The sequence below is a fragment of the Anoplopoma fimbria genome, chromosome 9 (genome assembly GCF_027596085.1).
Source record: "Anoplopoma fimbria isolate UVic2021 breed Golden Eagle Sablefish chromosome 9, Afim_UVic_2022, whole genome shotgun sequence".
Lineage (NCBI taxonomy): Eukaryota > Metazoa > Chordata > Actinopteri > Perciformes > Anoplopomatidae > Anoplopoma > Anoplopoma fimbria.
In genome coordinates this window covers 8,940,632-8,952,319 of record NC_072457.1, presented here as the reverse complement: position 1 = coordinate 8,952,319, position 11,688 = coordinate 8,940,632, and the positions used below count along the sequence as shown (strand labels likewise).

General features: G+C 42.5%; 1 protein-coding gene across 4 annotated transcripts; it reads left to right on the top strand.

Moving 5' to 3' along the window:
- The first annotated feature begins 781 nt into the window (after nt 1–781).
- Nucleotides 782–9,714, top strand: LOC129096058 (zinc finger protein Aiolos-like). Of its 4 annotated transcripts, none has more exons than XM_054604709.1 (8): nt 782–926; nt 1,805–1,869; nt 2,209–2,304; nt 4,193–4,597; nt 5,552–5,719; nt 6,088–6,204; nt 7,212–7,322; nt 8,541–9,714. In XM_054604709.1, the coding sequence occupies exons 2-8, from the start codon at nt 1,818–1,820 to the stop codon at nt 9,167–9,169; spliced, it is 1,578 nt and encodes a 525-aa protein (XP_054460684.1). In that variant the 5' UTR covers nt 782–926; nt 1,805–1,817; the 3' UTR covers nt 9,170–9,714. The 4 variants fall into 4 exon arrangements, with proteins under 4 accessions (XP_054460684.1, XP_054460682.1, XP_054460685.1 ...); XM_054604707.1 differs by having other exon boundaries at nt 784–926; nt 2,209–2,319; XM_054604710.1 differs by having other exon boundaries at nt 785–926; nt 2,209–2,319; nt 4,193–4,519.
- Nucleotides 9,715–11,688: the final 1,974 nt, after the last annotated feature.

Below are 11,688 nucleotides of genomic sequence, written 5' to 3'. Positions count from 1 at the left end.
GGAAATATAGAAGGGGAATGCATGTTATGAACAACAACTTTTACGACCTATGGAATTAAATAAGGGCTAGCTGATTAACCTTTAAAATGAGTCACAGACGCCTGTTTCCCCATATAAGTCTACGGAAAAGTCTGTTTGGCGCTCTTCCAATGCCACATTATCCGATACTCAACAGCTCAGAAAGTGTGATGTTGTTTTGTTTTATTTTGAGGCAGTTTTTTGCCATGAGTTCCTCAGTTGATTTACCTAACACTTAAAATAATGCCTTAAGTTTGAGTCTAGTTGTAGTAAAGATATTTTTTGTACGTCACATTTTTACATTGCAATCATTTGGCAGATGCTTTTGTCCAAAGCAACTTAAGTACATTAAACTCAACAGGAACAAGAGACATCCAACCCACCCAAATGCATAACTAAAATGTGTTCAAATAGCTCAGTTCAAGTGCTTTTTTTTAGTTTTTTTTATGGCCTTACTTTATTAATTGGGGAGAGAGACGTTTGAATGAAAAGTAGCTTTCTACTTTGGCCACAAGATGGAGTGATAGCTCCTTAAATGTTCAGAAACCATGTGGACCGCCTGAATCAATACAGAACCCATTACCAGGTCTTTGTTTCACGCATAAACGTACAGTGTTATAGACTCTACATGTTAAGGTTTAGTGACGGAGATTTTATGTTAAGATTATGGAACTGGTAAGGAGGAGTGATCTAAAATCATTGCCATTGCTCCTCTACTTTGTGTGAACATGCTTTGGTCTTTGTTGATCAACCCTGTTCAAAATAAGCTCCTGTTCCTTTAAGGGATCTCTCCAGCTTCACCGGAGTGACGTTGCGCAGTATATTCCATATTCAGAGAAAGTCCAGTGGCGGAGTGTGGAATCTCCTACTGCGAGAGCAGTCTCCTCCAGGTGCTGAGCAAAAAGCAGGTCAGGTCATTTCATCTTTATTCAAACTAACTGCCATCTTTTTTTTTTAAAAAAAAAAAGATATAGAACACAAAAAGTACCTTTGGCATTAATTGTAACTTGTAGACATGTGCTTCTCAATTTCGTTTCATTTTGATCGTGTGAGAAAGTTTGTTATTGCTTTATTTTCCTCACTGAATGTGATGAAAGAGTAGCTGCATCTCTCTAAGGTGAAGACTGCTCTACGTTACTACACAGGTTTTTATTCTTATTACGGTTACATTTGTTACATGCATTGTAAAAGTAGTCATGCTCTGGGAATTGTTATCAGTTCAATGGAAAGTGATGCAGTGTTTCTGAAGCTGATCTGAATCTTTTATTTCCTAATTCATTTTCAAACTTTTTGCTACAAGTGTTGGCAGTCTCAGTGGCTGTTGGTGTTGTAAGCGCTTTTACACTTGCTCCTATGCACAGACCTGGCAGGAAGTACATGTGCAGTGAACATCATCTCTTTCTCATAAGGCTAAATGTAGTGACAGGGTTGAGCAATCAACCGTGGGCTTTTACCCACATATTTTTTTTTATAAACTTCTTTTTATGCTGCCCAACCAACAGGAACTGTTAGATGCACATGTTGCTTCTATTTCTTCACATGCTTTTTTTTCGAAATAGTAAGGGAGACTTTTAATAGTGTCGAAAACCTTAAGAAAGGTATATTGGTGTCAATGTGTCAACACAAAAGGCCACATTTAGAATCTAAGCAAAAAAACGTCCTTTTTATAATGTGAAAGTGCTAGATGTTCTCTCTCCCTATTGCTCTGTACATTAAGATCTATTTATTTTCTCATTTGGACTTCAAACAATCTCTCATTGATGAATGTTGTAATTGATCTCCACAGAACATTTTTTATCATGAACACAGACAAAGATCCTGAATTTACCGCCCCAGAGGGAAACGGGATGGGTGAGTAACTGATTCCTTGTCTTTAGTGTGAAGGTGTACGTGATCAGGCTGCACACATTTCTCCACAGCTGCCACCATCCTGCTTACCGCACTGCCTCGGCACACATGACTGTATTGAAAGCTTGAAGCTGGATGTTTGCAGCCTGCAAGTTGATAGCAGAACATAAGTTTTCTTTGTTCCCGCGTGAAAAAGTGTTTCTGCACATTTATTGTTTGAGGAGGAATTTTTAATATTCCATTATATTCTAACAGAACTGCAGTTTACTCGTTTGACGTTCTCCTAATGAAACAAAAAGTAACACAAAGTATTTGCACATGCACAATGTGTCACTTTTTCAGACGTTTGCAGTGATGTTGCAGATGTGAAGCCACAGGAGGAGGAAGAAGAGAGGGAAGATAATTCATTCAGTGAGAATGGAATGCAGTGTGCTGAAGGTGTGATGGCTTCACGTATGTAAACCCCCCAACAAACAAACACGCGCACACACTTGACATCTTTTTATTACACTTTGCATCTTAGCCATCAAGCTCACGCCGTCCAGCAGTTTACAATTACTTTTTTTTTATTACAAAACATTGGACATAGTTTGAGGAACGAAATGCTATAAACCCTGTGAATAAATACAATGTAACGCTGCAGTTTGTAAACAAATTTTAGTAGTTAAAGACTAGCAAAGTAACTAAAATATTGTTGTAGTTTTTGTCATTTTTATTGTTATCTTAAGGCTCGTAATAGTTTCGTATCCCAAAGTGTGTAAGAATTGTCTAAACCCAGTTAAAATGCTAATATTTTTTTAAAAAGGCAAGGTGGATGTAGTTTAATATGATCAACTAGAGATAGATTGCATATGATGGATTAGTACTTGAAGTAAGAACCATTTGTATGTCCTCCAAAGGATTACACAGGAAAGGTGTCATGAAGGTCTTCTAGTTATCCTGGGGCAGAGTTAAAGGCTCCCGCACTGGAGCTCAAGGTTTTATTCAATGAAAAGTAATGAGATAATCATTCTCAGAATTTGATTTAATCTGTTAAATGTTAGGATAGAGTCAGAGCAGTAACATGGGGGCTAGACACCCCCAGTCTGGTTTTGTTGCTCACTGCATTGCCATGTATTGTGCAATGAAACGTACATCTTAATTAATCTTAAATGTAATATGTTTACACGGTCCGATATTATGGGTATTTCTTCACCAGCAGTTTATGCTCACACACACACCTCACAGGAACTTCTTCTCTAAACTGTGAGTGTGTTTCGCATACAATATTTTGCGTGTGGAAATGTTGTCACTCAGACTTGTGGACTAGGTCTCTCCTTTGTCAAAAAAAAAGAACGTGGTGTTATAGACAGCTCTCCTATATTTTTTCTGACTGCCACCCATTTGCCCCACTGAGTGCACTTCCTAAAGCCCTGCTCTGGGTCTGATGCGCAGCCTGCGGTTCACTCTCTTAGACCCTGGACTCTATATCGGGCCTCTCAGAGCTATGCGTGTGCAAAGTTTCCATAGCACCTCTGAGCGCTTTCCACAATACAAGGCGCCGCTCTTCAACTCATCACCAGTCGCCGCCAAGACCACAGTGTGGTTTCTGGATGGAACTGAGTACATTGACACTAGGCAAGAGGTTAGGTGAGAGGTCCTGCAAACCAGGCCTCGGGACTCTGCGTGTCAACAGCCGTGGTGGTGTTGAGAAATTGAAATATAGTTGGGCGGATCCTGTAAGGTGTGGAAGTTTGACCTATAGTGGGTAAGGTCTTGTGGCTAAGATGAAATGGTCAAGAAAAACTTGCATATGTTAGAATTTATCTAGAATTAGAGCAGTGCACTGTTGGCTTTGGTGCAGATTGATGTTTTTCAGCTTCAGTGATACAGGCAATAATCAATCAATCTGAAATCTCTTTTTCAAAGCAGATGAGGAATTGGTGTGCTGTGTGAGGCGCCTGCTCTCTGTCTCCTGCCCTGGTTCTAGTTTCTGTGTATTCAGAGGAAATGCCTTCCCCCTTATCTCATGAACACATCTTCTGAATCTCTTTGTGACACTTCACAAAAACCCAAATTAAGATACCCACACTTTGGAGTTGTGCTAGTACTAATCTGAAACTAACAGCTATAAATACAAATGTAGAAGTAAAGATGTGTTTTACATTCTTGTTGGAGTGGAGTCTCATCAAGCTTATTTAGTGCCTTATTTGGAAATGAAAACAAACGTCAACTGTTGTCTATGGACTAAACATCGCTTCATATGTCTTATCTCTTTTTTATCCCGTTTCAATCACTTCATGTGTGTTTGCATCGAATGATTCTCCCTTGCTTCCTCCTTGCTTAGATGTGATAAAGACCGAAGCAGAGGAGATGGAAGAGGACGAGCAGTACCCCAATGCTGAAAAAGAAAGAGAGATATTGCTAAAAGAGGAAGCAGAGGGGGGCAGTGAGGACGGGACGGAGGAAGGATTCGATGAGGAGAGGACAGAGGAGGACGATGATGACGAGGGGGATGAAGAGGGAGATACCCTGAATGAGCCACAGGACCTGTCGCTGGTGGACTACTCGCGCTACGACGGTGCGGCACTGCCAGACGCCCACGCAGGAGCGGCGGCTGGTGCAGAAGGGACCTACGTGCCTGGAGCCGTGGCCCCTCGCATCCAGACGACAGGCAAGCTCAACTGTGACATCTGTGGCCTGTCCTGCGTCAGCATCAACGTACTGCTGGTGCACAAACGCAGCCACACGGGTAAAGCACAGGAACACAGCCTAAAGCACCTGACCTCAAACACAACAGTTGTGCAATCGTCACTCTGTCGATAGCGCTAGTGGATAACGCCTTGTATTGACTAGGTCAAAATGTTTGATCGCCTAGCTACGATTAAGAACGCACAAGTCTGCATCTTACATGACGCACGTGTCCTTACCAGTATTACAGGGACAGCAGGAGGTTGTGAAATATCCTCTATTGTTGTTAAAATATGAAGCACATGCAGCATGTGTGTGAACAGATAGGTCAACACATAATAGTACATCTGCAGTCATCATTTTGACCTGAATTATGCAATTCCTGTAATTAACAACTCACTTGTATGTGTGCATGCTTATTGTCCACCCACATGTTGTAATATTTGTTACTGTGCAGAGTTGTTGTCAGCAACATGAACACACATCGTCATTTTACTGATGAGTAGAGATGACTAGGAGAATAATGCCGCCTTCAGATGGAACTCATGAGGATGTGTTTTTGACATGGGAAGGGAGGTGCACATTATTCTTGGCATTTGTGCAGTTTGATTCGTGAGAACATTTGTTTCTAGGTTTCTGACAATCAAAGTGGATGTTGTCTTGTTCCCTTTTTTAAAGATGGTGAATGATTATGTGTTTTTTGCAATTCACTGTAATACCAGGGACAAGAAATGTGTCAACAACTTAAGTAAATCATGAAAAAAAAAAAAAAAAAAAAAGGTTAATTTTTTTTAGATGTCAATATCGTAGAATCACAATATTTTTTACTTAAGATATTTTGAACACCACATCAATGTGTTTTTCAACAGTTCAACAGCACAACAAAGTGAATCTGCAGCAACAGATCATTTACAGTGATAGAACTTGACAAATAACAAAAGAATGTGTGATCAGAAGAAGCAGATGTTTTTGTCGCAGGCTTGTTTTTCATGGTGTGTTTTTCTTTCTCACCCAGGTGAGAGGCCATTCCACTGCACTCAGTGCGGGGCCTCCTTCACCCAGAAGGGAAACCTGCTACGCCACATCAAACTGCACTCCGGGGAGAAGCCTTTCAAATGTCCCATGTGCAGCTACGCCTGCCGTCGACGTGATGCACTGAGCGGCCACCTGCGCACCCATTCTGGTACCAGCCAGCCACACACTCACTCACATGTAAAGCTGATATGCACTGATACTGTATGCACCTGTGAGAACAATCAAGTTGGTTGGTTTCTCACTCCTGCGTGTTGGTTTCTCACTCCTTTTGAATCACATGAGGTGTGCTGAGCCTGCATTGTTTTTCCAGTAACAACCTGCCATGCTCATATGGTTACGCTGATCACATATGACGTCTTACTCATTTACCTCTGGAAACTTAATCACTCACTTTCAGTTCACGTGTTCAGTTTTATATGAAACCGCGTACTTAAGGAAAAAAATTACCCGCTGTAACAGTCAGATGATGTTGATGTTTCATGTGTCGGTGTTTAACTGAACCTCCTTCACTCACAGTGGAGAAACCCTTCAAATGCAACCACTGTAGTCGAAGCTACAAGCAGCGCAGCTCCCTCGAGGAGCACAGAGAGAGGTGCCATGTGTACATCCAGAGCAAAGGCCCGGCTGAGAGAGGTGAGCACACAGTAGTAGCTCAGACAATCTCTGACACTCGCTGCATCGGCAACATCTTTGAAACTCCAACAGGTCTTCACGGGACACACAAAGACACACTTCACATATGCACACATGACTGCTAATGTGATCTGACCATTACACAGTCTACATGAGCTCATTTGCACACATGGAGTGCACAATTAGAGCTGTTATTTCTAGCAGATCCTGTTTTTATAGCCTCATTAAATTAATGAGCTTATGACTGTTACCCCATCATTACAGCTAAATAGGTTATGGCTGCTGTGGTTTGGAGGCAAAGCGCATGAAGACCGCTTCTAATGTCTGAAGCGGCAAAGGGGAAGCCAAAATGTAGGGCAAATGTTTTAGCCCAGCCGTTCAACGCACACGCACACAAACCCTCAAAAACAAAATGTCAACCTTTATTCAAACAGATAAAAATTCATTCACTCACTGGCCAAGAAGGCAGCAAAGTTAAACATTGATTTCATGCGTACAATAAAACGAAACGATACATTTCAGAGTAACAACTTCCACACATCAACAGAAGAGGTTAACTTGAAACAATGTTTATAACCTTCCCCCCCTAAAATTGCCTCTACGTAAAGGACAGTTGCACGGTTGCAAAACACAGACGATGCTCTGCTTCTGTGGTCACCAAATGTCGTAAGTTTATGCCTGATAGTGCCGTAGTGGTGAGGAAGTACATCCTCATCCTGTGGTCTCCTCTCCTGCACTGGTGAAGCAAAAACCCACCAGGAAGTGAAGTCAAAGGAGCTTCTGATCTTGAATTAATATCTTGTTCCTCCCAGTGTGACTCAGCTTCGAGCAGCTGGTGTGTCTTGCAGGGTTTGTTTTTTTTCTAATTTCACTTCACAACCTCAAAAGCTTTGACAGGTGGACAGTGGCAGTTCAGTGCACTGCCTTTACTTATGATCCTGCTTGATCGAGACGAGGTCCTCATTTCTTCGTTGTACTAATTCTCTCACTGTCTTGCTTTCGAGCAGAGGACAGCCAGACATCCAGGACTCAGATGGGCACTGAGCGCGCTCTGCTGCTCGACAGGCTCGCCAGCAACGTAGCCAAACGGAAGAGCTCAATGCCACAGAAGTTCACGGGTAAGAGCAGCTGAACACACAGACACGAGTAGAGACAATGACCTCATGCAGATGAAAGAAAAGTGTTGTAGTTTTAAAATGACTTGAGCTTAAAACAAAAGAATATGTATGCCTAAATTATCTAATATGCATTTACCTAATTGCTAATTGCTATTTTCAGATGTTAATGCACATTTGTTTACCAACTTCTGTATTTTGAAACTTGTGCAGCAATAAGCTGCTGTTGTGTTTTTGACATTTTTACATCATTTCTGCTTTTCGCTGTGCATTTATGCTTTTGCAGAATTCATGTTTTGTAGACGATTTCAAGTTGTCTGTATAAGCTACTTGTTTGTCTGTTTGTCTTTGCTGCCCTCCATCTCTTGCCAAACAGGAATTGAGGGCAGAGTACCTGCCTCATACCTGCACACACCACAGAATGGCCTCCACTGTCCTAAATTCTCTGCGAGAAATGTGCCGTAGGTGGGTATTGGTAACCATGCATGGTTAAATAAATGGCTACATGTTAAAAAAAACTTCTTCATTTAATTACTCACTTTGTAGGTTTTTATTCAAACTCAGATAGGTTGTCTGAGGGATAAAATAAGATAATCCTTTATTAGTCCCGCAGCGGGGAATTTAGCTGCAGGATGAATGATCTAAATATATGAGTTTAAGTAAATAGCTGACCTTGAGATCCTGCACACACACTCACACTCACCACTCACACAAAATACTCCTACATGTTTCTATCAGGTTGACAAATGAAGTGAGATCTTTCAATATGACAACCACAGGGGGAAAAGAGAAGTAATGTCTGCAACCGCAGAGAGAGAGAACAGGCGGGAGGCGAGAAACGTGAGCAGGTGCCTCTCTGTCTATACTCTGTGGTGCAGCTGCACTAGAGGCCTTCGTCTGCGTCGTCTGCTTCCTCTCAGCCCTCTGTCCTCTCATGCTTTGAAGCTTCTTATATCCTGGGATCTGGGCATGTTCCAGGTTTCCCTTGTGTTGCCCCGGGGGGCTGCACATTGTTCTAATTGTCTTTAATCAAGACCAAAGGGAAGACCACTTAGAGTCCTGTAAGGGTCTCTAGTAGATATGTTTCCATCTGTAAGCAATAACCGTTTGAACTGCTGCTTACTGCTTGTGCTGTTTCTCTGGGTACGCTGTTAGATGAATTATGTGAAACGTCTTCCTGCCGAGTCTTGAGAGCTCTTTTTTCTCATGCTGCCGGTGTAGGCGACAACGGTGTCTGCCTGGACCTGAGCTTTAACAGGGAGCTGGTCTACCGAAGTGACGCCAAGGACCCTCCGCCAGGTTCCCCAGGGACCGAAACCCACCAGCAACCCACAGGGCCAGACAGTAACCCAGCTCCCTCCCGCAGGCCCTACCCTATCCAGTTGAGCCGCAACGACATCAGCCCCATGGGCCTCACTAACGGCCACAAGATGGGCATGCCGCTTCTGGGCCTCCCCCACACCAACCAGCCGCCCCTCGGCGTGGACTCGTTCCACTCCGACGGCTCCCAGATGTCCCAGCCTGTAATGTACAGCTTAGGGCACCTGCTGGGGGGGCTGAATCATCAGAACGGCATCCCTCACCCTCACGCCCAGCCCATCCCCTTGTCGCCGCTGGAGGCTTTACGGGTGGTGCGGGTAGACGGGGAGGGCGGCGCTCTGCCCGGGGCGGTTTACCCCTGTGGCCACTGCAGGGTGATCTTCCTGGACTATGTCATGTTCACCATCCACATGGGGTGCCACGGCTTCCGTGACCCGCTCGAGTGCAACGTGTGCGGCCACCGCAGTCGGGACCGTTACGAGTTCTCTTCCCACATAGCCCGCGGCGAGCACCGCCTAGAACTGAAGTAGCTTTCATTCATGCAGACATTCAGGCTTTCACATACATACATACAGACACAGACACACACACACACACACACACATATATGCTCAAACAGATAACACTGTATAAGAACACACACAGATTTAGTCATATAAGTAGCTAGTAGTATCAGAAATTAAAGCATGAAGTAGCAGCTATCTTTCTCTCTCTCTGTCTTTATGCGTGTGTGTGTTTGTGTGTGTGAGTGCATGTGTGTATAAGAGAGAGATATTGAGAGAGACGTTATAGGAGTGCAGCGGGTGTCGGAGTGTTCTTAGTCATACTGTACTCATCTGAAAAGATGGTCTGTAAAGTGTCTATGCGGGAGTATTTCTACTTCCTTTCATACGTTAACTTACTACTTAATGATCACTGCTGTAGCAACTGTTTATATGATATAGTCAGCCATATATACATTCAAATGCTCAACAAATAGCAAATATGAATGGATTTTTTGTGTATCTGCTGTTGATTTTTTACTGTTATATGTGTAAAGATGTAAAAATAAAAGATAACAACTCCTTTCCCTTCATCACACATAGACCTGCACCTTGCTGAGGGAAGTTTATCTTCTCTTAAAAGCACTTACCAATTCAAGACTGCAGAAGAAAAAAAAGTCCTATTATCTAGAAGGTCACATGTCTCCTTTTAGGCTGTGGTTTGAGAGAAGTGCAGTTCACAGCTTCAAAAGACATCACTTCGCTCTGCACCATGTGTTGGTTTCTCACAATATTATACACTCAAAGTTAAAAAGGGCTCACAGAGCATGAAATAGAGGTGCATATATTTAGGACTCAGACAGCACAAATAAGTAGGACAGAGGTAACGGGGATATAAATGAAAGTTGAGGTAGGTCTAAATTAAATGTTAGGTGCTATTGAACACCTAAAGATTTCTCTGAAAGCAAATAAAAGCTGTTACATTAAATCAGGAACAAATGATGTGAACTACTGCAGTATATAACATTGGTAAGATCTGAAAATGATCAAATGAGGGTGAAATATCAAATGACACTAGTCTTGTGTTGTGGGATTGTCGATACACATCACCGTTTTTTTCCTTCCCACCCGGATGGTTAGGAAATGAATGTCAGCAGATCAGAAGTCTCTTCACACCAGCCCCCATCTGCTGGGAGAACTATGGTACTGCCCCACAGTGACTCACTCCAGAGCAGAGGGTCCCTAAATGTTATTTAGGATCCACTTGAGGCCCTTAAAGATGGTGCAGGGGAATCCCAAATCAAATAAATGCATTTATTATTTCTTTAACAGGAAAGAAAACTCATCAAGATAATTATTCTAATCAATAGTTTCACTCGTCCCACTAACTCTCACTTCACCCACAGAACAGATGGTATTAAGTGCCAGTAAAACTCCACACATGGGAATTTATCCGTGTGATAGTAAAATGAAGCTTCAAACGGGGGGTTTGTGGTGATTGTTGATAGGAACCTCCGCTGACGGCTGTATCTGTTTCTTCTGAGAGCATTGGGGGCAGTTTAGGTGAACACACTAAATGAGTGCTGACTAGCAACTAAGTCAGTGCATCGGGACGTGTGTGCATAAGATCGTGGATGCACTACGCCCACATGTCAGCGCAGGGACTCAGTCATGCCTTGCTGCCTTCCGACCAGAACAGGGTGTTAGCTTCATCCAGCTGCCACCTCGCAATCTGTCCTCTCCATCAGGGCCAGTTCCCTTTTCTCTCTTTGGGTTTGATGAGAAGTGACACTTGTCAGGCAAACTGTCTTCACAGCTTCATGTCCCATACATTAGATTAAAAAGCCCAGTCATCCATTTCAAAAAAAATAACAGCCTGGCTGCTTCTCTTTTTTTTTCTAATTATAAGTGGTTGACTTCAGGGTGTTTTTCTTCTGATTAGTCTGTTGAGTAAGAGTGCAGAAGCTTAAAGCTTAAATGGAAGTCAGTGAAGTTCGTGCTAATGTAGGAGGATAAAAAAACAACTTATATATTTTTTGACACATCACCCCTGAACAAAAAAAGAACCATATAGGAAAAAAGGGAACGGGACTACGTTTAGACGTCCCTGCTTTTGCACAAACTGTGTGTGCTTCTGGAGTCTCATATCCCCCATAAAACCGACCTGACAGAGTTTACTCAGCCAGTTGAGACAGAAGTCATAGAGCAGTCCAGTCAAATCGAGAGGCTTCTGGTGACATCTACTGACTGAAATATATGAGTCAACATGATACCCAAAAATGTGAATGAGATCCATGCTGATGTATTTTAACTGGAACAACAAAACGCTGTGCACTGTGAATCAAATAACGTTAGTCATGAATCCTCAGTTGACTACGGGTCAGTTTGACTAACTTGAATTTAAATCTAAATGAATTTGTATTGTTTTGGCTCTAAATAGAAAGAGTTTGATCCACAAATAGAGAAAGAATAAAAGATAAATGTAGATAACTGTTTGTAGATCATTAAAACCTTACACCAAAATGGAAGGAATCAGAATAAAGTCAAATTTAATGTTCATATACACA

Excerpts from the sequence above, each read along its gene's own strand:
- LOC129096058 (XM_054604707.1), top strand. The coding sequence starts at position 1,818 with ATGAACACAGACAAAGATCCTGAATTTACCGCCCCAGAGGGAAACGGG. Across the intron at positions 1,870-2,208 it reads CCCAGAGGGAAACGGGATGG|ACGTTTGCAGTGATGTTGCA; the intron begins GTGAGTAACTGA and ends TCACTTTTTCAG. Across the intron at positions 2,320-4,192 it reads TGAAGGTGTGATGGCTTCAC|ATGTGATAAAGACCGAAGCA; the intron begins GTATGTAAACCC and ends CTCCTTGCTTAG.